General features: G+C 32.0%; 2 protein-coding genes across 2 annotated transcripts; both read left to right on the forward strand.

Annotated features, from left to right (window-relative positions):
* The first annotated feature begins 2,815 nt into the window (after window positions 1-2,815).
* LOC145326427 (uncharacterized) lies at window positions 2,816-7,299 on the forward strand. The gene is made up of 3 exons (XM_080169781.1): window positions 2,816-2,992; window positions 6,187-6,269; window positions 7,189-7,299. The coding sequence occupies exons 1-3, from the start codon at window positions 2,872-2,874 to the stop codon at window positions 7,297-7,299; spliced, it is 315 nt and encodes a 104-aa protein (XP_080025907.1). The 5' UTR covers window positions 2,816-2,871.
* Window positions 7,300-7,353: 54 nt separating this feature from the next.
* Window positions 7,354-22,808, forward strand: LOC145326437 (uncharacterized). The gene is made up of 17 exons (XM_080169791.1): window positions 7,354-7,368; window positions 7,571-7,948; window positions 8,335-8,417; window positions 9,634-9,708; window positions 10,034-10,136; window positions 11,203-11,261; window positions 11,876-11,976; window positions 12,970-13,081; window positions 15,514-15,591; window positions 16,322-16,452; window positions 16,889-16,957; window positions 17,258-17,357; window positions 17,714-17,822; window positions 18,997-19,092; window positions 19,723-19,779; window positions 20,643-20,713; window positions 21,903-22,808. The coding sequence occupies exons 1-17, from the start codon at window positions 7,354-7,356 to the stop codon at window positions 21,997-21,999; spliced, it is 1,734 nt and encodes a 577-aa protein (XP_080025917.1). The 3' UTR covers window positions 22,000-22,808.
* Window positions 22,809-27,409: the final 4,601 nt, after the last annotated feature.

Genomic DNA, 27,409 nt, shown 5'->3' on the forward strand with positions numbered 1-27,409 from the left:
TCAAAACATAGGTTTTTTAGGTCAAGAAACTTAAATTCTGAGCGAAAATTACCATTAGACTAACCTGAAGCTAACCCCCCCGGGCTAGGTTGGTTTTCTGCAGGGCTTAAGAGCATTTACCTAACCTAACCTAGAAACTTACTTATATTTTTACAGGTTTTTTTCTTGAATAAACTGTGTCTATTAATGAGGACTTTATTTAAAATGATCCAGCAAGTCGAGGACCGACTAATCTGAAGTTAGCCCCAGCGGGCTAGGTCGGTGGCCTGCAGGGGTTAAGTGCATTATTTTCCAAAATACATCTTGTGATATATCAAAATATAGGTTTTTAAGGTCAAGAACTCAAATTCAGAGCTAAAATAAGCATTAGAATAATCTGAAGCTAACCCCAGCAGGCTAGGTGGGTGGCCTGCAGGGGTTAAGTGCATTTTCCCAATATATATGTTGAGATACAACCAATTATAGGTTTTTTTAGGTCAAACAACTCAAATTCAGAGCTGAAATAAGCATTAGACTAATCTGAAGCTAACACCAGCGGGCTAGGTGGGTTGCCAACAGGGCTTAAGTACATTTTACCTAACCTAACCTAAAAACTTACATTTAATATTATTTTTTTTTAGGTTTTGTTTCTCAAATAAACTGTCCATTCATGTGGATCTTATTTCAGATGATCAAGCAAGTCGAAGACTGACCCCAGCGGGCTAGGTGGGTGGCCCGTAGGGGTTAAATGCATTTTTTAGAAAAAGTATGTGTTATCATACATCAAATTATAGGTTTTTTAGGTCAAGAAACTTAAATTTACAGCTAATAAAAGGATCAGACTAATCTGAAGCTAGCCCCAGCGGGCTAGGTGGATTGCCTGCAAGTCCTAAGTGCATTTTACCTAACCTAACCTGGAACCTTACTTTTTTTTTTAGGTTTTTTTCTGGAATAAACTTTGTCTATTTATGAGAACATTATTTAAGATGATCAAGCAAGTTGGGGACCGAGCCCAGCAGGCTAGGTGGGTGGCCCGCAGGGGTTAAGTGCATTTTTAAAAAGTATGTGCTGTCATACATAAAATTATAGGTTTTTTAGGTCCAGAAATTCAAATTGAGAGCTAATAATTGAATCAGACTAATCTGAAGCTAGCCCCTGCGGGCTAGGTGGGTTGCCTGCAAGTCTTAAATGCATTTTACCAAACCTAACCTAGAATCTTAGTTTTTTTAATTGAATAAACTGTTCATGAGAACATTATTTAAGATGATCTAGCAAGTCGGGGACTGACCCAGGCGGGCTAGGTTTTACTTAGATACACAGTGTTCAGTCCTAAAGCCATCATTTAAAAGATTCTTCATACAGGAGGCTGACCCAAGGAGGTCCTCAACTTGCTGGATCATCTAAAAAAATTTCCTCATTCATAGACACAGTTCATTCAAGGAAAAAACCAAAAAAATAAGTAAGTTTCTAGGTTAGGTTAGGTAAAATGCACTTAAGCCCTGCAGAAGATCTACCTAGCCCGCGGGGGTTAGCTTCAGGTAACAGTTATGCTTATTTTAGCTCTGAATTTGAGTTTCTTGACCTTAAAAACCTATTTTTTGATATATAACAAGATATATATTGGAAAATAATGCATTTAACCCCTGCGGGCCACCGACCTAGCCCACTGGGGCTAGCTTCAGATTAGTCTTATGCTAATTCTAGCTCTAAATTTGAGTTAACTGACCTAAAAAAACTTATAATTAGATGTATAACAACATATATATTGGGAAAAATGCACTTAACCCCTGCGGGCCACCAACCTAACCTGCTGGGGTCGGTTCCCGACTAGCTGGATTATCTTAAATAAAGTCCTCATTAATAGACAAAGTTTATTCAAGAAAAAACATGTAAAAATATAAGTAAGTTTATAGGTTAGGTTATGTAAATGCTCTTAAGCCCTGCAGAAAACCAACCTAGCCCGGGGGGGTTAGCTTCAGGTTAGTCTAATGTTAATTTTTGCTCAGAATCTGAGTTTCTTGACCTAAAAAACCTATATTTTGATATATAACAAGATATATATTGGAAAAAATGCACTTAACCCCTGCGGGCCACCAACCTAGCCCGCTGGGGCTAGCTTCAGATTAGTCTAATGCTTATTTTAGCTCTGAATTTGAGTTCCTTGACCTAAAAAACCTATAATTAGATGTATCACAACATATGTATTGGGAAAAAGGCACTAACCCCTGCGGGCCACCCACCTAGCCCCCTGGGGTCGGTCCCCGACTTGCTGAATCATCTTAAATAATGTCCATATGAATAGATACAGTGTATTTAAGTTAAAACCCTAAAAAAACAATTTAGGGTAAGTTTCCACATCAAAATCGACCAAAAAAAGCCTAAAAACCCCATTTCCGCAGGGTTTTTCTTACCTAACCTAACCTTAAAATAAAAAATTTTGGATTTTTTTGCCATTTAGATGTAATACCTATAGGACTAGGCTTATATACCAAGTTTGAAGGGTCTAGCTAAATTTTAAGACCATTTTGCTCACGGATTACGAATAAATGTCATTACGCCCCCCCCCCTTTATCTTTAATATATTGATTTTTTTGTTCAAATTAGTTTTTATTAAGGTTCATTTTTTTCATAACAGAAATTCTTGAACTACACATACATATTTTTATTTATCCAACTAAATCAAAAACAGATCTTTTTCTCAATATGAGAGGTTAAATCACAAACTAAATATGTATTTTACATATTTATTCAGACATTACAAATTGTGTCGTGCATGTTTGCTCTCTTCAGAAGTCAATGTAAATTTAAAGTATAAAAAAATTAAATTTAAAGGATTATTACAAAACTTTTGGAAGATTTTCTCAATAGATATTTAATTGAATAGCTGAAACAATGGGAGATGGGGCTGCTTGGTTTTTCATTACAGTGCCAAAAAGAAATCACGAAGAAGTTCTCATCAAAAGAGAAAAAGAATTACTGAATCAAAAAAGTATGCAGGAGCTTATTAAAAAAGGTAAAACGAATAATTTTGTACAGATTTGCATGTAAGGTTATTTATACCTTACTAGTTGCTTCGCTCTACGAGAGGACGAAAGAGGTCAGAAAAGACATCTTTGTAGCTTTCCTAAAAGTGTAATCAATTTGGACCAGCATTTTTAGAGATATTTAGCTTCACACAAGAAACCTTACTACTTTTTATTCTTTCCCCGTTGCCATAAAATCCTTAAATGACCACCTGTATAAAGGCCAAGATATTCCTACCTCTCTTTTAAAATATTGTAAAATGTCATACATAAATTTATATGTTCCAAGTGTACAAACATAATTATTATTTCTTTGTATTATGATCTTTTTAACACAATATTTGCAAAATATATTGCATTCATTAATAATTATATTGCAATTCATAAACAATTGCAATTTATGTTTGTCTGCATTTTGCAATCATATACAATACATAGTTAAAAAATGTGATTAAATGTATTTTCAAGACATTGATAAATAAAAGAACGCTTTGCTTATAACCTCTATGCTGTTTCAAATTTGTTTAAAATTGAAATTGACATATTATTTTGATGTTCAATATTTTATATTTTATTTGGTGTTAAATACCAAATTTTAAAGAAACTGAGATGTTACCTTGACTTTAGCAAAGCGTTTAAAATTCAAATGAGTGGATTGATTTGGTAACCCAGGGATCTTAAGGGATAAGATAATGACTGGTAAATTGGTGTACATCACCATTGATGGCACATAAAATTACACATTCTGTAGATTACAATTAGTGGTTGAAACGTTTGGACACTCAACTTAATGAAACAACCAATCGTAATTCAAATTAAAGGTTGTTAGGCCAGCAAATGAGAAAACGTTATTATAAAACTTAGGGGACTTGAGTAAATAATATCCTATTGCCCCCTCCCTCCCAGAAATAAAGTCAATTTAAAAAGTGCTCAAAGTAAAGGATAAGCTTGTGGATAATTACCAGCTTTCAATAAAAAATACGGCACGTTTTTTTTGCAAAAGAAGAAAAGTCTCATAGTACTTTTATAACTTTGTTTCATTAAGGAAATTTCCTTACTAGGCATAGGAATTATAATGGATTTATTATTACTTGGATCTTACACCAGATTATCATTTAGTCTAAGAAAGTGAAACTTCACAACTAATAGTGGGATAAAATAGCGAACAACGAATTCCACACTTTGCTCCATCACTTTCCCTCCTTTTAGATAAACAAACTGACCAATAAATGACAGGGGAAATAGCTACCTGAATTGACCACAATTCCACGTTTTTTCTACATTCATTGGAATATTTATGTAACCGTTGAGGGAAGTGGGCAAAGACCCGTAGGGAAATAAATAAAAAGTTTTACGACGAAAATTTGTCAGACTTTAATGAGATATACACGAGGTATATTTGTCAGAAATGAGGTATCAGCCTTGAAATAATGTCTTAAGCCACAATTTCATTAAAGGATAATAGCTGTTTCAAATATTGTCTAAATACACAAAAGGTTTTTTTTTATTATCGAAGCTACTACATAATTAATTCACTTTGTCTGTCTCACTCAATCTGTTACGCTATGGGGGTCGAGGAATAGGCTATTCTAAGTTTCTAATAAATATTAACCTAGCAATGGGCTACTGTTGGAAGAATAAGGAAAATGCTTTGGTCATTAGACAGTCGAAACTTATTATCATGCTTGAAAAAGCCATTACTATCAAAAAGTTGTATGTCTGTTAAAAACCAAGTATGCTGGGTGTATAAACATAATAGTTTTCCTGCATAATGTTAGCTGTGTTAAGCCTGCATTTTAAGTGTCCTAGACAGCAGATAATTTACAATACAAGTTTTTTTTATCTTCCCTGCTCCCTGATTTTATAAAAAGTTCTAGTTAATTCTGGTTTTTGCAACCTGAATTTGTTTGAAGAAAGTACACAATATTATTTTATATCCCCTCAATCTGGATAGACAGAGTTTTTAATTTATGCAGTCAATATCATAATATAGCATGCTGCTTAATTTTAAACAGCAAAAGTTTTCAATAAAACTTACATAAAAGTAATAGGATGAATGTTTGTCTGTATGTCTGTAGCCAAGGATCTTGCTCTCACATGCCTGATATGGTTCTACTTTACAGTGATGCTTCTATTTGGTCCAGTAAAGGTTAACAACTAGTATTGGGGAGGGTACCTACACACTCCCAAGAGAAATCGTCCCTGGAAAAAAATACACTTCCCGAATCCCCAAACTTTTTAAAACGAAATATCAAGGTCGAAGGAGTGTGTTCTCTATTTAAGGATAGTTTTAAATAGGTCCTGGGAAAGTTTTAAGCTATATTATTTTGATTTAATTCCCTAGATGGATTTAATATATTTCTTTGACTGAACTCTTTCCTATTTGCTAATTTTTAAACGTCATGCAATAAAGTATTAAGTAATGTTTATAATTTCCTGTCAAACTATGGAATAATTATTTCTAGTATGGCCTCAAAACTGATTGATATCTGCTGGATTAGAACCCTTTCTCAGTCATACTGAAAATTTTCACGAACATTAAAATAAAAATTATAAGATTAAAAGATGGCTTGTAGCCCCTCTGTGCCAACAAAACTGGTTTACATCTCATAATTTTTTATTTTTATATCCGCGGAAAGCTGTCTATGATACTATTAACCTAATAATATGATAACAACATCCATAAGTAGCGAAGCAAAGGAAATTGTGAAAGGACCAACTGATAAATAAAGTTATTGAGCAGATATTATGTGACATAAAAAATAAATATAAACATTGATATTAAAAAAACAAAGAACTTTTTTGTGAAAAATATGATATGGTTTTTGTAGCATGACCTATGGACAGATGGACAAAGTAAATTAAATGTTAGATGATGATTACTATGCAAGATTATCAGTTAAATTATTGAATCCGTTAAGTAGCCAAGCCACTCTATTATTTACTTTGTTTGTCCTTCCGCTAGTCCGTTAATTAGTCATGGCCTGTAACGCTATGGGGGAAATGTGATTTTTTCGGCTGTTAGACAGATGAAATTTTTATGAAAGGTTATGTGCTTTTCTTTCTATGATTTCCCTTTGTTTTTAAATGATTATTAAACATAAGTTCTATAACTCACTTTGTCTGTTTGTCCATCCTTTTTTGCATCACTACATATGGATGTTGACATCATTGCTAATTTTAGAAGAGGAAGAAGCTGCAAATAATCCCCTTCCAACTGCAGAAGCTGTAAATATTCAAGATGATAACCTTCCTGCAATTGAAAAGGTTGACATTTTTATATTATGCCATATCAAAAGCTGTTTATATTGCCTATAGAAAGAATGACGTCATACAATACAAATGACCAATAAGGTCATGCACAGACTAAATTACCATTGGCAGGCCCGTATACATTTTAATTGACAAGTATGACGTTATTTTTTATGCGCACTCTAAAAAGCTTCACCATATTATGAATCTATTCAATTTCATCAAATAAAGGTTGGTTTAATCAAAATTGTATTATTAAATTACAAATTTCACACTAAAAGTTTCAGTTTTAAAAGTCTTTAAGATAAAAAGAATGATTCTTATATAGTTTGAAATCTTAGATATATAAAACTAACCAAACTTTTTATAGTGCCCATAAAAAATGACATCATACGACCTACCATTGGCCAATTAAAATATATACTGGCCTGCCAATGGTAATTTAGCCTTTGTATTTGCCTTTCTATGGTTATTTGTATTGTATGATGTCATTTGTACATATGCAGTATAAAGAGTTTCAAAACTAATACCTTAAAAATTAACAGAGAACATCATAATGTTGATGATTGAAGTTATGATTGCTTGGTTTTAAATCATTTATAGTAACCTTCCAATTATCACTCCCCCCCCCCTTGAAATATAATGTTCAATAATGTATTTCATCTCAGGGATCTTAATGGATAAGACATTGACTGATAAATTGATGTACATCCCCAATGATGATATACAAAATTACCCCTTCTGTAGATTACAATTTGTGGTTGAAAGGTTTGGACACTTAACTTCTAAAACCAACCATTTAAAAATTAAAATACAATAAAAGATTCCAAAGTTTTTAAGTCAATGAATAAGAAAACGTTATTATAAAACTTTAGAGACTTTTGTGATAAACAGCCTAACGTCCCCTCCTTCCCTAATTTCATCTTATATTTAGATTGAAACAGACAGAAAATCAAGTATAGTTGAAAGTGTTTCTAATTTAATATCTCCAAGACCTGTGGAAAGCCCAGAAATCATTTCAGTCAAAGGAATACTAAAATGTTAAAGATGAATTTCAAAAAGTTTTTTTTAAAACTATTTACCAAATGGCGGAAAGAAAATGATGTTCAAAAAGGTGATAATAATTTAATTTAATAATTTATGAATGTCCTATAAAACTACCTAGGTTAAAAAGTCCCTTTTATTTATTTGAAAACTTCAAATCTATTCAAACGCTTGATTTTATCATTCAAGAATTTTTATCAAAGATTCGCTCATTTATATGTTATTTTTTTTCTTTATATCTTGTTGGTTTTTGTAAAAAATTTTATTCTCAGAAAATATCTACTTTAAAACATAGAGTAAATGATGAAATAGAATTTAAACCTCCTGATGAAAATCCCGAAGTAAAAACAGATGAAAAAGACGCAACAGAACCTGTCATTGAAATCTGGCAAAACCCTGAAGATGACTTAACACCTGCAGATATGCCAAAAATAGAAGAAGAAGCTGAAAACATAAAGATTGAAGCTATAGCAGAGACATCTAGTGATTTAAATAGAAAACAAACTCCAACTCCAAGAGATTCTAATACCAAGCAAACTCCTACACCAAGGGATTCATTGAAACGGCAAAATACAGGAATAACTTCCCCTTCACCAATTATTGAGGACACTCTAGAAAATTTAACTCCACTAGAAGAAATTTTAAATAAGGTAAACTCAGAGAGAATAGATAATTCAGGTATAGTCCATTTCATTGCAACGCCTCTTAAGGGGCGTTTCGTCGTATTTTAACAGTAGCTTTTCTCCTATTTCTAGCACCAGTTGGAGCTCTATCCCTACGGGGCCAATTGCCTAACTCAGTAGCTTTTCTCCTATTTCTAGCACCTGCGGGGGGCTCTAACCTTGCAGGGCTAACATAACCTAAAATAACCTCTCAAAAGCTACTGTGAAAATACTACGAATCGCCTCTTAAGAGGCGTTGCCACGAAAGGGACTATACCCAATTCATTTGTTTAGAAGTTATTTTTACAGAATTATTTATACATATAAACAAAAAATAATCTACCACTCTTGTTTTGGTAAAAACTTTTTTCTAGGAATTATCCAAACTATCAGTATCAGCGCTTTCATTCCTAACATCTTCAGATAAATGTTTTGTCACAGCTATTTTCTATGTCAGGTAGAATCAGAATTTCTATTATAATAAATTAAACAAGGAAAAAAACATTCATAAGTAGCGAAGCACAAAAAGTTAATGGAAGGAAATCAAGAATAAATTTAAAAAAAACAATTATGAAACCTATAACATATGCTTTAACATGTTTTAATATTTATATTTTTGTGGCATGACTAATGGGATCTTTACAATAACGTTTCAGTCACCTCTCTTGAATAATGTCCGAGAAAATCAGATATCTCCCATAGTCTTACGGACTTACAGACGGACAGACAAAGTGAATCATAGTAGCTATGTCACTAAAAATGGCGTTAATAAGGGAAATTAATAAAATGTCAAGATTCAACTTAAACTCTTTTCAAATATCTACAAAATTAGCTGTTTCGCCCCTTGAGGCCTCTACAGACTGACACACATATATCCTGTTACTCTTGTATATAAGGATAATACAGTCCTGTGATTTTGTAATAAGCTTTGTGTATTTATATTTTACATAGGACAATATTACAGAGTAATGAAACTAAACTTAAAGAAATTTTTTAATATTCTCTGCTTTTATAAAATTTTGTATCAAATATTGTTATAATTAAAGTCATGTAATTGTAGTTGGGGATACTGCTTATATTATGTAATTAGGTTCTTAGGTATAATTAGTGGTTAACTTGTTAATTATGCTTTAACAAAATTATTAAAAACAAAATATAAATTTTATGTAATATGTTAATAAAAGAGAGAGGACATTGTACTGTAAATTACACCGGTACCCAAAGTTTTAAAAACCAACCTCTTCTTCGTTAGCTCAAAAACTTCCTCATGCCAATTTTGTCTAGAGATATTTATGATCTAAAGCAGGGGTAATTTTGTTTATCATCAATGGGGCCATATACCAATTTATCATACAGCTCCCTGCTAAAAGCAGTAAATTTTAAGTACTTATGAGTTGAGCAGTCATTAATATCAATTATTAATAGCGCAGATACTCTATAAGAAGGGTACATCCGTCTATCAGTATGTCCTAATTACAATGCTTACAAGGTTTCGTGTTTTATTACAATTTTTATTTGTAGTAGTTTAATTATACTATTTTTTCTTAATTCTAATTTGATAATTTCTACACTAACAATTTCCTTGTATTTAACTTCCAATGCTGCGCTACATTTTGGCATAATTGTTCTTGTTCTTTCCATTTAATTTTGTAATTCACTATGATAATTTGTAGTACCTCCAGAGCTGAAGAATTATTGAAAGGATTTCGTGAACTTGGTATTGGAGAAGATTTTCAATCATCCATTAGGTAATAGTTATTATTCACATCGTATTATAGACAGCTCTACAGGGATATATAGAAATTAAAAATCTAAAATTCACATTTAAAACCATTTTTGTTAATCCAGAGGAGACTAAGACCCGATAAAACCATACAAGTACAACCATAATTATATATATTATATATATATTTTTTTTTTTTTTTGGGGGGGGGTTAGGAGCTATACCTTCCAAAGAATGTGCCATTTCTCTTCCCTCCTCATTCTAAGGTGAATTAAGATATCTATTCAGATTTTCAACCACCAACCTCCCAAAAAACATTTGTATGATTTAACATTTTTTCTTAATTTTAGTGTGATGAAATCATCCCTTCACTATGAATCCATGTTTTCCAATTCTCTGGAACAATCCCAAGAACTTGATGAAAATGTTAAGAAAACTGAAAATATTTCAAAGGTGAAAATTTAATGTTTCCACATTTTTACAAAAATTTAATACATTTCATTAATGTAAACTTTGAAACTTTGAACAATAATATAGCCCATGTGCTTGTCATGTAAGTCAACACTTTACCCAAGGAATAATGTAAAATTAATTGTTTTGTTTAGAACAGACGTAAATAAATAACAAATAATTCGTTAAATAAACAAACTCTAAAGCCATACTGCACTAAGTTTGACTGAAACAGCTTACAGTGCCTATAAAAAAAAATTAAATAATACGATACAAATGACCAATGATCGGTCAATATACATTGTATTTGACCAATGGTAAAATGTTTACTGGCCTATTATTGGTCATTTGTATGGTATGACGTAATTTTTTTGGCACTATAAGCTGTTTCTGTTTGACTACAATTTAACTTGTAGCGCAGCCTAAAACCTTATATCCATATATTTTCTTTTGTTGTTTCGTAAACATATTTAGAAAAAATTGTCACAATTAAACTAATTGTTCATGTGTCCCGTGGGTCCAAAAAATTTATTCTTGTTAAATTTTTGTAAAATGAAATAATACACAATTACAAAAAAATTTCAAAAATAACTGCAATCCAAACATACAGTCGTGCAAGTATTATATATTAGGGATAAGTGAAAATCAACATATCCACAGGCAAAGAAGTATCCTATAACATTAAGTAACATATTTTTTTGTCTAATACTAATGGATATATTATGACTTGGATGTTACACCAGATTTTCATCTTCTCTAATAAAGTGAAACTCGCAGCTGGGTAAAATAATGATAACCGCCATCCACCCACTTCTACTGGATGAACGAACAATAAATGAGATCCATGCAATAAACATAAATTGATGACAATTTTTCCCCTGTCATAATATCCACGTATATTCTATATCCATAAAAGCTAAATATCTCGAAAATTATTAGTCAAAATCTGCCAAAAATAAATGCAAAGTTTATTATTTTACCTCTTAGTTTCTTGAATTTTGATCCAAGGTTTAAAATTAAGAAACGAATGAAGAAAAGCTTCAACTGAAAAGAAAATATTTTATTGCAGGAGGATGTTCAAGATTTAGAGGATAAATTACAATACTTTTATTCTAGTATAAAATCAAGGTAAGGTCATTCTACAGTATGGCTTCGAAACCGATTAATATCCGCTGGAGTAAAACTGGTTCTCAGCTATATACTAAAAAATAATGTAAAGAATCCTATTACTGACAATTTTCCATGAATATTAATACAAGTTTTGTTAGCCCAGTCTTCGGCCTCTCGGGGACAACAAATCTGGTTTTATTCTTATAATTTTTCATTTTCATAACCGCGGAAAGCTGTCTATAATACAATGCTATAAATAACCATTCTCAGTAATTTTAAAACAAAATGTCAAGAATACTTCTTGGTGCTTTCCCCAAAAGTGCCAGGGAACCTAACCCTGTGGGGTTACTCTGTATCCAATGTAACCTAAACTTACTTAACGTAAAGTAAAGAACAAAAAAACATTTTCTCATCCCCTTGATAAAAATTATTTGTCGCATTATATAACAGCTTTCGGTTTATATCAAAATTTATTAGATTAAAACCGAAGGCCTGGGTTAACAGATTTTTCAGTATGGCTGAGAACCTGTTCTAATCTAGCGGATATTAATCGGTTTCGAAGCCATACTGGAAAAAACTTTATATTTTATGATTAGTTAGATATAGTTTTTCATTTTAATTTGTTGTTTTAGAATGATGGTTGGAGAGGTGATAGCAAGTATAGAAAGCAATGCTCAATTCACTTTTGATTATCTTATGCTTCTTATACTAGCTGCTATATTAGCATTTATAGGTAGGATAGTATAGCTCATATTATGTAGCATATTTTATAGTTTTTATTTGATTATCTTATGCTTCTAATACTAGCTGCTATAATAGCATTTATAGGTAGGATAGTATAGCTCATATTATGTAGCATATTTTATAGTTTATATTTGATTATCTTATGCTTCTTATACTAGCTGCTATATTAGCATTTGTAGGTAGGATAGTATAGCTCATTTTATGTAGCATATTTTATAGTTTATATTTGATTATCTTATGCTTCTTAAACTAGCTGCTATATTAGCATTTATAGGTAGGATATTATAGCTAATATTATGTAGCATATTTTATAGTTTATATTTGATTATCTTATGCTTCTTATACTAGCTGCTATATTAGCATTTATAGGTAGGATAGTATAGCTCATATTATGTAGCATATTTTATAATTTTTATTTGATTATCTTATGCTTTTAATACTAGCTGCTATATTAGCATTTGTAGGTAGGATAGTATAGCTAATATATAATATAGTTTATATTTGATTATCTTATGCTTCTAATACTAGCTGCTATATTAGCATTTATAGGTAGGATATTATAGCTCATATTATGTAGCATATTTAATAGTTTTTATTTGATTATCTTATGCTTCTTATACTAGCTGCTATATTAGCATTTATAGGTAGGATAGTATAGCTAATACGTAGCGTATAAAATAGTTTATATTTGATTATATTATTTATAGGTAAGATAATATATTTTCATATTAAACTAGCGGCTGCGCTCCTATCATCTAGAAGCTTTGTATTCGAAGGAGTAAGGAAAGTCTAAAACCAAATTAAGGTATGAAAATTAGGTAGCCTAAAACCATACACGGGCCTATAGGAAGCTTCCATAAAATCGAAATCTTAATCTACAGACAAAAAACCTTACTACTATATATAAAAGGATTATTATAGCTGCAACATGTTCAGTGAATTGATACACTGTATATGAAACAATCAATTCCTTTATTTTTAGGTTTACTACAGTCAAGTTCAGTAATTCTGGTAGCTAGTATGCTAATATCTCCGCTAATGGGTCCCATTTTGGCCGGAGTTTTTGGGACAGTCGTAGTCGATAATAAATTAAGGTAACTATAAAGGTATTTTAATGGATAAACAAAAAAATGAATATCTCCATTTATGGGTCCTAAATAATGATTTTAAGACAACCTTGCATGCATGGAAAAGGGACTAGGATTCTGACAAACAATTATAAGTGAAAATTTCACAACAACTTTCTTTTCCTCCGTTCTTATCCACTTCCCTTTGGTTACAGTACAAAGTAAATTTTACGCCAACATTATGCCACTTAAAAAATATCTAATTTTTCTGCAATTTCAATTGGAATAAGATAGACTAGTAACTTTAAAAAAGAATAGATTAACAGATTAAATTCGGATATATATCTAAATCTGATTTATGATCTCAAATCCTCTTGTGTATTGAATTATTCATTACAGAAAAGGATTTTCATTTCAGTGATAATCAGAATATAGCAGTATGTTTTGTTTTTCCTAAAATATAAATATAATACAAATGTCATTAAAATTCCATTAATTTCTAAAACCCGCTAATTAACAGGGGAAAAAGTTTAGTTTTCCTTAAAGACTAAATAAAATTTTTTAAAAATAACCCAATTTTGGTCATTATAATCGCAGCATATTGTATAATCGAAAAATGTCTAATTTCTACACATAACAACGACTTCTGTTTTTTTCTTTGGGGGAGGGGGGAGAAGTTAGCAAATATATGTATTAATGAACTTTAGAGGAATATTGATCCGAAACACCCCCACTCTAAATTTAAATTTAAAATTTTTTAAAAAGATAACATGGTAGGGGAGGGTAATTTATCTGATATTTGATTTAAAAACTTAAATTTATTAAAAATAGGGGTAAAATCCACATTTCTTCACTTCCTTTGGAAATCCTTGACGACTGCAAGTGTGGGGGACAATAATTGAGAGACCCTTAATTTTTTATGAACTTAAAGTGGGGTTAGTTACATACTTACAGAGATTTAAGACTTGATTATAGAAATGCTTCACTAATAATATTGTACTTTGTTGTCTTAGTATTCCAAAAATGAGATAAATATGATAATTATATAACAGGTTGAAGAAATTGGACGTAAATTTATTTAATGATTATGAAGTAGCACAGCAGAACTTTTCAATATAAAATCATATCTCTTTTGTAAATATTATGTTCATAATTGATACTGAAAATGAACACATAAAAGTTGTATACATGTTTTTATAGCTAGAACCAATATAATAAAATCATAAACGTCTTTTCGAAGACTTTTTCAACAGGAAGCCTAACTTCTAGTTAAAAGAACAAATTTTTAATTTTCTTTACAGCCAGGGTCTTTATTATAGTCAATGTTCCTACTGCGCCTGCGTTCCTATCATCTAGGGGCTCATGTGGGTATGCTAAATCTAAAAACTAAACAGCCTAAAAAGATCCACTGACCTACTTTCATTAAAACGGAGAACTCAATCAGTTCTGCAGTTATTGACATCTTAATCTACAGACGAGAAAAATCTTATCTATAATACAAAGTAGAATGATGTCTGTCCGTCTGTCTGTCCGTCCCTTAAGATCTCGGTAACCACTGAACCGATTGGATTCTTCTCTTCAGGGAATATACCTACTGGTCCTGTGGTGGTTTTAGGCTATTTTCTTGGGGGTTGGGACACTCTTGGGTCAAAGCCCCTAGAGGCTAGGGGCGAAGCCGCTAGTTACTTTATATATTAGGATGTACTTAGTCCTAATATCCTACAAACCGACCTATGGAGTAGGACATAATAAAAACCTCGCCTTCCGGATCTTGGACAAAGTAGCCTCGAACAAAGTAGCCACCGGACAAAGTAGCCTGAGGACATTTACTTGAGAAAAGTAGCCTCCTAAGGAAAGTGTTAATAAAGGTCATGGCCGAAGCGCTCGGCCCCCTGGCCAGCCTAGCCGCAGACGCTTGGCCCCCTAGCCAATAACCTAACATAACCTAACCTAAACATTGTAAAGACAATATTAAAAATTGTAAAACCAATATTTAAAATTGTAAAAACAATATTAAAAATTGTAAAAATCTACCAACCAATTTTTGTAAAATCCACGAAATTCTAAACCACTTATATATTTTCCTTAGAAGGCTACTTTTCTGAAGAAAATGTCTGGAGGCTACTTTGTCCTAGAGGCTACTTTGTCCGGAGGCTACTATGTCTGGAGGCTACTTTGTCCGAGGCTACTTTGTCTGAGGCTACTTTGTCCGAGGCTACTTTGTCCAAGTTCCCGCCTTCCCTTTATTTTCAACTTGTGTTAGGGGAAACTATAAACATTTTGTTTTAATTCATTGTATTTTCGGCCCCGGCTCCAATTTTTTTTTCTTAATTGTCATCGCTGACTATTAAACAGCACTAGTCTTGTTATTACATTATAAAATGTTCTATTATATTATTCAAAGAAATAAAGCCTAACAGTAACAATATAAGATTATATTATAAATCAATTTTCTTAAGAAATGTTGGAATCATAAATGAGCTGGTTTCTCTTGTCATCTGTATCTGCGTTGGTTTTATTCTGGGACTTATAATAAGGTAAAATAGTTGTACATGCGAACGTGGCTCAACACTTAGCGCATCGGCTTGTCGTCGGCGAGGTTATATGTTCGAATCTCGGCTTAACTAAAGACGTTAAAAATGGTTTCTACTGCTGCTATGTCAGGTGCGCAACATTAATAGAGTAGTAGACACCATGTATAGCTAGGACAATAAAAGAGTTGATTTGTGTTACTTAACCTAATACCCTGGTGTTTGGACATTTGGTTCCCTTAGTGAGTTGTTATACCTGGCGTTAGAGTGTCATGGACAGCATCCCCGCCCGTATGAGGTAATTGATGAGGTAAGGTAAAATAGTTGACTCGCAAACCATGTTCTATATTTCTTAGATGCACTTTCTTTTTTCCCTCTAAAGAGATTTAAGCAAAAAAATCAGATTTCCATAAATCTAAGGCAACAATATGAAAGAAATGAAAGTGGTCTTTTCTAAATAAACAATTTAAAATAAATGAAAATAGTCCCTTTTGTTGGAAAGGCCCATAATTGGCGATTCGTCGTATTTTTAAAATGTCTTTTGATAGGCTATTTTAAATTCGGTTAGGTTATATTGGGTTAGGTGATTGCCCCACAGTGTTAGGCAATTGGCCCCGCAGGGGCTAGAAATAGGAGAAAAGCAACTGTGAAAAAAAACGAAGTATCGCTCCTTAAAGGAACTATACCTACCCAAATAAATATATTTTTTTTCTGTTTAATTTCCGTTTATTTTCAGTCCCATAATGCTTGTTTTTGATGAAGTCTGGCCCACTAGAGAAATGTTGGATAGGGGACAACCATGGGGTTTACTGCTTGGAGTCCTGGTGGCTATACCCAGTGGGGCTGGGGTAGCTCTTAGTGTTTTAGGTAAACATTGATAGAAAAATATATATAAAAAAATAGACAATATTCATATAGTTTACTTCTTTGAGTCCTTGTGACTATATCCAGAGTGGTCGAAAAAAGATTGTTAAAGTAGGTGGACAGAAGTTGATCTAGGTATAAAAAAGATATGTAGACAAGGGGAGTCTAATATTTAAATAAACATATGTATAAGAAGTAAAAAAGAAAGAAAGTTTTAAAAAAGACTACCGGCCACGTCCCTAGAGGCCTCTAGAGGCACTTGAATGGAGGAGTTGGGAAATGGACCGACATTGAATTTAGTTTTCAAACAAAAAAAGTAAAAAAATGACGTCATACAAAACAAATGACCAATAGCAGGCCAGTATACATTTTAATTGACCAATGGTATGCCAGTATGTCGTAATTTTTTTATAGGCAATTTAAAAAGCTTCATTTTCAGGTGGAAATGCAGGTTCCTTGGTTGGTGTAGCCATATCTGCATCTCTTCTACCTCCAGCTGTTAATGCAGGTCAACATTTAGGATAGGTCCGTCCGTCCGTAACGGATAGCTTTCATCGTCAATTTAGGCATCATCGTATCGATTTTAACTATAGCATTATGATTTCTGTAACAGAAAACAAAAAAATTGGAAAGGTTATCAACTATAAGACCATTACCTGAATTCAATATAATAAATTTTATACTTAGATTCCTTGTATTACATTTTTTCACGTTGCTAATCGGTCTAAGAATCCTTTTAAAATTAAAATAATTTGATGATATTATCATTTAATAAATATTCAAATAAAAAAATTGGTTATTTTTTTAGGTTTTCTATGGGCCACAAGTTTTATTGTGATATTTGATGTTGGAGACTTAAAATCCCCAGAAACAAAAGTTAATGGAACTAGATATATTTCTGTATATAGGCATTTACTTTGATTATAATTAAAAGTATCCTTATAATAAAGTAACAGGATGTTTGTATGCCTGCCTTTTTTTCTTTCTGTCTGTTGAAGAAATAAATATGAAATTTTCAGAAGATTCCTATGACATGCGTTTCTAGTCTTTTTTCCGTCAGTCTGTCAAAAAATGTAACCTTATTCTTTAGAGGTTTCGTGATATTCTTTGAGGGTTTGCATACTATCTCTTTCTTTTCTTTGTTGTGACAAGTTTACATCTGATCTTTAGTTTACTTTGACCGTTTGTACATTCTATGATTCTTGTGCTTAACTACTTATGGATGTTGTCATTCTTCTTTTTAATATCAAAGTAATTGTTACAGTGATACTGAATCTACAGAAACCTTCCTGCTTGGTTTGGTCAGCCTTGGTCTCACCATCCTTAATATTCTCTGTATCATCATCACTGGCATTCTTATTCTTAGGTTAAAGGTAAGTATCTGGACAAAGTGTTTCAAAAATCATCCATATGACGTAAAAAAAATAAGGGAGATGAGAGGAGAAGTGGGAAAGAAACCTCCTTAAACAGAAGAAGCTTAAACACAGAAAGAACTTTGACGATGGTCATGCAATCAAAGTGTTTGTTGTCGGATGCGTGTTCTTGGACCAAATTCTTCTATGTAACATAGCAACACGTTCAAATTATTAAATCTAACTTTGTCTTACACAAGATTATCATATACTCTAATAAAGTGAAACGTGTACCTGGCTAAAATAACGATACCCCCATCCACCCCTTTTACCCCTTTCCCTTCCTCCTAAATGGTGAACGAACTGACCAATAAATTATATCCATGTTAGCAACCTAAATTCCACTGTCATAATATCCATGTATATTCTACATCCATTACATTTTCATACCTTTTTAATAAACTTTATCCTACTAATATTTCATTGTATAGCAACTAGGAAAAATAAGAAAATAATTAAAATAAGAAATATTTGCTAATCCTTTTACTCTTTCATTATTATCAAGCTAGTTGAATATAATCTTTTATATGTTTTCATTTGAACGATATTTTGTTGAATAAATTGATACGATTTATCCTGATATATCAAGTTTTATCCTTATTTCTTTTGATAATCTAGGGGCCAATAAAATTGTCTTATTGATAGTAAGATGCCATGCAAAGCATTACATACAACAATACCAAGCTTCACGGGGAGGGAAGGGACATTGGGATGTTTATCACACTAGTCCCCAAAGTCTTATAATAACGTTATGTTATTTGTTGGCTTAAAAACCTTGGGGACTTTTATTGAATTTTGGTTGGTTCTTTCATTTAGTTGAGTGTACAAACGTTTCAACCACTAATTGTAATCTAGAGAAGCCAGTCAGCTATCCGGGATGCACTGGAAAATGATTATATTATTACCTTATACCAGATTACTAATAGAGTAAGACTTGCGGCGGGCTAAACTAATGATTAGCTCCGTCGACCCCCTTTACCACATCCCCTCCCCTCCTACTTTGTGAACGAACTGATGAATTAACGATTTCCATGTTAGCAAGCAAATTAACGACAATTTTTCCCCTGTCATAATATTCACGTTTATTCTACATCAATTCACTGAAATTACTTTTGCTGAAATACACTAATTTTAGGAAGTAACCCCTGACAAAATACCTCAGAGTTTCTCAGAATTCTGGAAGAAAGACGTGCGGACAAGAAGAGGCCTTTATTCTAGAATAGACGCACAGGTATGAAGTTTTTTTTTAATTGCTTAGTTAAACTTATGCATTATCATATTTCTTTTTACATTGGTGCACAAGTTTTATAGCTGTTGTTGCCCGAATATTTTGTAGATAAAGATTTCGTTAATCGCTGAACTGATTGGGCTCTTTTTTCTTATCAAGTAAAAAAAATTTTGGACTCTATTTTTGTGTTGGGTTAAGAAAATCCTCCCTCCCAAAAACAAATACCCCACCGAAATGTTGCTCTTTTTCCAAATATAACTTTATAGGGGTGGGCAAGAACGTCCTAGCTTTTTTATTTTTTTTTTGGGGGGGGTGGGGTTAATCTTTATATCATAGAGTCAAGGACGTTCAAGCTTTATTTTTTTATTTTTGTGAGGGGTAAAAATAAAAAAAATTGTTGGAGGGGGGGGGGGGGGAGAGATCCCACCAACCTTTATGAGAAGGAAACCCACAAGTATATAATGAATTATCTTTATGCGAATTAAGATTTTGGCGAGTTTGCAGTTTAGAGGCTCCGGCTACTGAACCTTAGGTTTAATAGTAAATACAGTTTTTAAAAAATATTCACAAAACCTCGACTTTATTTTAATATTGTTTTGTAATATTAATTCCAAATCATTTCCAATGTTATAGGAAGAAGAAATATTAGAAGAAGGAAAGATGGTTGGACTTGATGGTACAATTATTCAGGTAAATTATTTTATTTCTAGTACTACTAGCGGCTACGCCACTAGCGGTCTCTTGGAGTTCTTAAGAGAAGTTCATATTTTTTGTAGAAAGAAAAAGTATAAAAAGTTGGGGGTAATTTTTTTTGTAGAGGTGATTTCTCTTGGGAGGATGGAGGTACCCTCCCCACAAATAGTTATAATTCATCCCCCGGACTAAAGAAGCTTTAATGTAAAGGAAAACCATATTGGTTATGCAGTTAGCGGGATCCTTTGCTACAGACAGAGACACAGACACACAGACAGACAGTTAGACATTTTGTTACTTTTATAAATGTATTGTGCAAAGTTAAAGTTCTAGTATTTACTCTCTTACTAATAAATTGAAATTAAGTAAGAAGTATAACCGAACTAAAAAAATATATCGTTTAGTTAATTAATATAAAAAATACCAAATTTTCTTGAAATTTTGAATAACCATAGCTTTAAATATATGACGACACCATGGAAACTGTCCCAATTTTGTATAACTTTTGCGGAACATGTTCCAGTTACGTCATATTTTTCTTTCCCGAAAAAGGGAAGGGGGAAAGAAAAAAAGGGAAGGGGGGAAGAAAAAAGAGATGGGAGAAAAGGGGGTTTTCCCAATCTCTTTTGAAGAGATTTTCTTCCCCCCTTCCCTTTTTCGGGAAAGAAAAATATGACGTAACTGGAACATGTTCCGCAAAAATTATACAAAATTGGGACAGTTTCCATGGTGTCAAAATCTTTGTACCAAATTATTTGTTACCTTTCTAACAAAAAATCAAAAAATCAAGTTATTTAGTTTTGAAATTATATACAATGTAAAAACATCTGTCTCAAAATAATTATTTGCTTGTATGACAGGGACTTTTTGAAGAGGTTGCACAGGAGGACGATTTGAGGATAAAAGACTGGATTCCAAAAGCTCCCTTCAGGTATTGTAGGGTTTGGGGGTGGAGGGAGCTCTCCAAAAATGGACATAAAGCTTCCCAGGAAAATTTAAAAGATAATCATATCAGTCCAGTTTTTAGCGAGGTGCAAGGGACCAGGATTCTGACGAACAATTCTGAGTGAAAATTTCCCCCCACCCACTTTCTTCTTTTCCCTCCTTTCCAACTTCACCGTTAGTTACATCACAAAACAAGTTTTACGCCAGCATTCTGCTCCTGAAATATCCTAATATTCCTCAATTTCAACCAGGGATGGTTTTTAACTATTTTTTGAAGGATTGGTCAACTATCTATAAAAAACTCATCCATCTCCCTCTCTTAAGGCCCGACCTTTTTTTAAGAACAATTTATTAATAAGATGATGCAAAAGTTTATGTGATTTAAAATTTGTGACGTCTTTAATATGACGCAAGTTGATGGGTCCTTTAATGTATAATTACGTCATTACAAAAGAACTAGATTTCAATATTATTTTTTCCTATAGAATCCCCATCATTAAATAAAATATAATAATGAAATAAATTAGATTGGAATGTAGAAAAGGATATAAAAGTGTTTGTTATAAGATAAATAAGACCACTCTGCTAATAATTAAATTAATATATTTAATGTTTAGGTATCATAGACTAAATAAAAGACAAGAAGGTCCTGGTTACAAGATAAATAAGACCACTCTACTAATAATTACATTAATATAATTAATGTTTAGGTATCATAGACTGAATGAAAGTCAAGAGGGCCCTGGTAATAAGATAAATAAGATCACTCTACTAATAATTAAATTAATATAATTAATGTTTAGGTATCATAGACTGAATGAAAGACAAGAAGGTCTTGGTTACAAAATAAACAAGACCACTCTACTCATAATTAAATTAATATAATTAATGTTTAGGTATCATAGACTGAATGAAAGACAAGAAGGTCCTGGTTACAAAATAAACAAGAACACTCTACTAATAATTAAATTAATATAATTAATGTTTAGGTATCATCGACTGAATGAAAGACAAGAAGGTCCTGGTTATAAGATAAATAAGACCACTCTACTAATAATTAAATTAATATAATTAATGTTTAGGTATCATAGACTGAATGAAAGACAAGAAGGTCCTGGTTACAAGTTAAATAAGACCACTCTACTAAGAATTAAATTATTATAATTAATGTTTAGGTATCATAGACTGAATGAAAGACAAGAAGGTCCTGGTTACAAGATTAACAAGACCACTCTACTAAGAATGCAGAAATTACAACAAAAACAAGCTTGATCAAAAGAAACTGATTAAAAACTATGAAGAAAATATTCATGTCTAACATTTTAAAGGAAATTACCCACGAAAATATAAATTTTCGTGTCCGTGGAAATGGTAAAAATAATTGATTTACTATATCTAGAACATTCATTTTGTATATTATTTTTAACAACGAAGCTTTTCTATAATTATTGGCCTGTACATCCGTACGTAGTAGTTATCTCTTTTTCGTTAATTTAGGCATGTTAAAATTGTCCTAACGATTTAAAACTTTGAGGGATGATTCCTATAACAACTAGGAACGATTTAGAAAACTCTATAATTGTTACAAGAAAGATCGTACGTCCATTTAAAACATGCTAATTTTTAACTTTTCGGATAATTTTTTATGATACAATACTTTAAGCGAAGCATCTCTATAATTGAGTCCAAAAATGTAAGTATGTTCTAACACAGAATCCTGTATTTACTTCATTTTGCAACGAGTTTATACACAATTTAGTTTATACTTTTTAATTATTCTGCTTATTAGGTTTTGTCAATATTCAAGTGTTCATATTCAATTGTTCTACCGTTTGATTTCATTTTTTTGTTTTTATAGTTGTGTCATCCTTGTTTTGTTAAACCCTAAGACACAATATCACTCTAAAGAGCCTTAAAAAAATTATATAGAACTAATTTAAATGAAAACATATTTACCAAAAATCAACTTTTTCGGAAGATTGAAAACAAAACTGTTTTTATACTTATATAAATATCATTATAAATAGATTTATTTGTATTTTAGTTTTATTAAAATAACAAATATATTCTTGATAAAAAAATGAATACTTTTTATAAAAAAAACTCACGAAACCTTTTAATTTCATTAAAACTATAATAAATTAGGCGATCAACTTTCAATTGAGACAATTAAACAGAAGAATTGTCAATATCAAATTTTATTTACATGTGAAAAAAATTATCAAATTTTGTTAAAAACTAGTGGCTGCGCCCCGAGCATATATGGGCTCTGTGCTAAAGCGTAATAAGTGGACAGAAAAATACATACACCACCCAGGGGCTAAAATTTTCAAAAATGCGTGTGGGGAGTTTTCTTATCCATCAGAAGACCTCTTGTTCAGTTTACTATGTACTATTTTAATTTATAACCACCATTTCCTAATAATTCTTCTTAAAAATGATGCGAAATAGTTTCACAAATCAAACTGCATTGGACAAATGTAGAATATACGTGGATACTATGACTATAAGTTGTCAATTTAGCTTGCTAACATGGAACCCGTTTATTGAACAGCTCGTTCATCCAGTAGGGAGGGATGGCAAAGGGGGTAGAATGGTGGAAGCGTTATATAAGCCCGCTGCATGTTTCATATTATTAGAGAACATGAATATCTGGTGTAATATCCAAGTAATAATATATCCATTATTGCTCTTTCCATGTTGTTTTCTTTATGAATTATTAGCTTGGAAGACATCAATGGACAACTGGCAGTGGTAGTCGGAGCCGCTGGATTGGAGCCGCCTATGAAAAGCCGCCGGCTCCATATTACTTTGAACATTTTTTATTTGGAGGGAAGCAGTACTTTTCTCCCATGAATAAAATATAACCTCAAAACACACCAAATAAAACATTAGTTTTTTTTCTTCAAAATTTATTGAATATTTTAAAAAATAAAAAGAAAGTCTAAAAAAATATTGAGATCAAATGGCATGGATAAATTTGTTATAAGCTATCCTGCTTAAAAGTAAAAATAATGACAGAAAAGGTATATTATAATTTATAATCAAGGCCAGTTAAGACATAATATTTAATATATCTTTATTTTACATTCATAATGTGATCAAAACCATTAGTATTCATATACGGAAAGAGAAACGGGATAATATATACATATTATTGTTGCATAAATTTTTTATTAGTCCACTTAGCCTAAATAAATAATGTATAAGAAAAGAAGTACAATATCAATGTTATGCCTATTCAAATATAATACTATATGGATTTACTAGCGGCTTCGCCCCTAGCCTCTAGGGACTTTGCCCCAAGAGGTAATTTAAAAAGAAATAAATAAAAAATTTGATGTGCTCGCTTCCATTTCGAAAAAAAAATTGAGGGGGATTTTTTTTGTTTTGTTTTTTGGAGGGGTTGGGAGTGTCTCACCCCCCAACGAAAATAGCTTAAAACCACCACAGGACCAGTAGGTATATTCCCTGAAGAGAAGAATCCAATCGGTTTAGTGGTTACCGAGACAGACGGACAGACGAACAAACAGACAGACAGACGGACGGACAGACAGACAGACAAACATCGTTCTACTTTGTATCATAGATATAAGTTAAGTAAATCTATCAAGCTTTTTTTTGTGTGGGGTTCAATAATTAAAAAGGGGTATTAATTATAAAGTTAGACTTTTTGAGAGTGGGGGCGGGGGGGAGGGGAGGGTGCAAATTGATTAATTAACTAGAGGCTGCGACCCTAGCATCATTATTGTCTGTTTGTCCTAAAAATGGAGGCCAAATCATCGCTTTTATGGATTTTGTCATTCTTGATTTAAATTATATCTTACAATTTTCAAAGATTCGCTTTTAAAGCTACCTATTGGAATTAATTAACTTTGTTGACATATAACAATAGTACAATAGACATAATATATCTAGATGGTCCATCTAACCCAATTTTTCATCAACCTTTGTTTTTTTTTGTAATATACGAGATACAGGCTACGCAATTTTTCGACGATATAATATTTAAGAAAGCTAGCTTTATAATAAGAAATTCAACTTTTCATAACTAAATCATTTTTAGGTGTGTTATATAATTCGCATTATTAGAGCGAAGAATTTTTACACAAAGTAATTTACCCAAGAAAAGTTTTATTCAAAGATATGTAAGAATTTGTAGTAAGTTAACTCATAATGCGAACGAAAAAAAATATGCCCTTATGTACCAAAATCTGTAAAATGTTTCAACCAATGACATGTATTTAATTACCTCTTCTATTAACCTTTTGGCTGATTTAGAGAGTATGTCTCTATATTATCTCTATTCATATAACATATAATGATCTAATTAATATCTTATTTATGTAAACGTCTCTTTATATTCAATCTTTTGTATCAGAAAATATTAATTAACAGATTTGCTTCATTCATTAACTTTAGAAATAAACAGGGCTCGGCAGTCGCGCCCTAACTACGCATAAGCCTCAAATTCAAACCCACATGTGTAGAAAAAAAAATGCTGAAAATATGGATTGTCTGTTTAGCCATCAAACTATTTTATTACATATTATATTTTTTATATTCATTTTGATATATTTTTAGAGTTATAAAAGGACGATTTTACTGAGGCTTACACGCGGTGGACGAGCGGCGGCCAAGCCCTACAAATAACATCACATTCTTCATATTTTTAGTAGCAAGGCCACTTTTATAATTTATTTTGTCTGTCCGACCGTGAGTCCATAACGCTATGGGGAAATTTTATTTTCTCGGATGCTAGAAAATAAAATTTGGAAATACCAACAAGCATCTGGTATATGATTTGCTAGGTCCGTCGTTCTGTCAGTTATGCGACAAAATATAGATAAAACATTTTCTTAATAAAGGGAGGAGTAGGTTGCGCTAAAAATCCGTAAAGGTTTGAGGTTTAAGGCTTAAAAATAGTAGTAGAACGATAATATTTACTAAATATGTGTATTTCCTATTGAAAAGAACTATAGACAACTAATTTAAAAAAAAGTTAACATAAACTTTTATCGTTCTACTACTGTTTTTAACTTAAAACTCATAACCTTTACGTAATTTTAGCACAACCTAATCCTCCCTTTATCCTAGATTTATGAAAACTGAACATCTGCTCTTTAAATCAGTTTATAGGCACTTTCATTTATTATTTGTTTTCTACTTTGCTACTTATGAATGTTGTCATCCTTGTTCAGTTTTTAAGTAACTCGCTAAAAATAAAAACCTTACAAAAAATCAGTAAGTTTTAAACTTATGTATTTGTAAATCCTAATAGATAGCTCGATAGAATCATCCTTTAAATTTTAAGCTTATTTAAAAAAGCTCTTATTACAAATTTAAAAATAAATGAAATTAATCTACATCCCCTCCTCCCAATATATATCAATAAGCTTTCTCATGTAAAATTTTTCACAAAGGGAGCTGGGATATATTTCAAAAGATGCTGTTTGGTAATTACTATATATATCCATTTTCAAAAGCGAGGCTTTTCTATAATTAGGGTCGGTCCGTACGTCCGAGACAGATAGCTTTTTTTTGTTAATTTAGGCATGTTAAAATTGTCCTATCGATTTAAAACTTTGCATTGTGATTTCTGTAGTAGTTAGGAAAGATTTAGAAAGCGTAGCAACTTTAACAGAATGTCCGTACGTCCATTTTAAATATGTTGATTTTTTACTTTTTTTAACAGCAAATTTTTATGTTGTTCTGATTTTTGGTATACTAATTCCTGGGACAACAAAGTACAATATTATAAGCAAAGCAACTCTATAATCAAGTCCTAAAATGTAAGTATGTCCATAAACATTATCCTGTATCAAGAAGTCTTAACGTCCGTACGTCACGGTTAGCTCTTTTTGTCAGGGAGTAAGGAAGGGGACAATGGGCAATTAATTCAATATAATAGTCAAAGAAAGGGCATGAAATCCTGTTTAATCCAATAAATTTGTAGGAAATTATAAAGGGATTGTTAATTGAATAATATATTTCCATAGCGTCATGTAAAGTGAAATCAAAACTTGTTTTTGATGAAATATATTGAGGTTTTTTGGTGTGATTTTTATATTACAAGATTATTGGACCCGGCCAGCTGCTAGCAAGAATATGACTGCCCCTTTTTATTCTGTTTATTTCCCTTGCCCCTTGCCCCAACCTCCCTTCTCCCTTATCCCCGTCAGCTACATTCCAAACTAACACGACGAGTGTTTATTTCCCTTCCCCCCACTTCCTTTATCCCTTCTCCCCGTCTGCAATATTCAAAACATATATAACGAGTAGCGGCATTCTATGCGCAAGTCCCCAAACTCAGTCAGAAACTGCTAAATTCTTGCACATTCCCTTTAAGCCAGTCCCCAAAGTCTGAGACTCCTAAAAATTGAATATTCGATCCATTGTCCCCTCCCTTACTCCCTGTCTTTTTGTAGTTTATGCATGTTAGAATTGTCCTAGCAATTTTAGACATTGGATTGTGATTCCTGTAACAGTTAGATACGATCTCGAAAGCATAGCAACTCTATAATCAGAATGTCCGTGTATTCTTTTAAATTATGCTGATGCCCTTAAACAGAAACCTATTAATTTACAATTGTGTTTATACCATTGAATTGATATTCTGCTTTTTAAGTTTTGTCACTCTACAAGAGTTCATGTTCGTTTGTTTTACCGTTTCAGCGTAGAA

Source organism: Acartia tonsa, chromosome 1 (assembly GCF_053477335.1).
Source record: "Acartia tonsa isolate MP-2025a chromosome 1, ASM5347733v1, whole genome shotgun sequence".
In the NCBI taxonomy this organism is placed as follows: domain Eukaryota; kingdom Metazoa; phylum Arthropoda; class Copepoda; order Calanoida; family Acartiidae; genus Acartia; species Acartia tonsa.

What these genes read in the sequence shown, in the direction of transcription:
- LOC145326437 (XM_080169791.1), top strand. An exon ending in AAACTGAAAATATTTCAAAG is followed by an intron (nt 10,137 to 11,202) that starts GTGAAAATTTAA and finishes ATTTTATTGCAG; the next exon opens with GAGGATGTTCAAGATTTAGA. An exon ending in AGATATATTTCTGTATATAG is followed by an intron (nt 17,358 to 17,713) that starts GCATTTACTTTG and finishes TAATTGTTACAG; the next exon opens with TGATACTGAATCTACAGAAA.
- LOC145326427 (XM_080169781.1), top strand. Translation starts at nt 2,872, where the DNA reads ATGGGAGATGGGGCTGCTTGGTTTTTCATTACAGTGCCAAAAAGAAAT. An exon ending in GCAGGAGCTTATTAAAAAAG is followed by an intron (nt 2,993 to 6,186) that starts GTAAAACGAATA and finishes TGCTAATTTTAG; the next exon opens with AAGAGGAAGAAGCTGCAAAT. An exon ending in ACCTTCCTGCAATTGAAAAG is followed by an intron (nt 6,270 to 7,188) that starts GTTGACATTTTT and finishes TCTTATATTTAG; the next exon opens with ATTGAAACAGACAGAAAATC.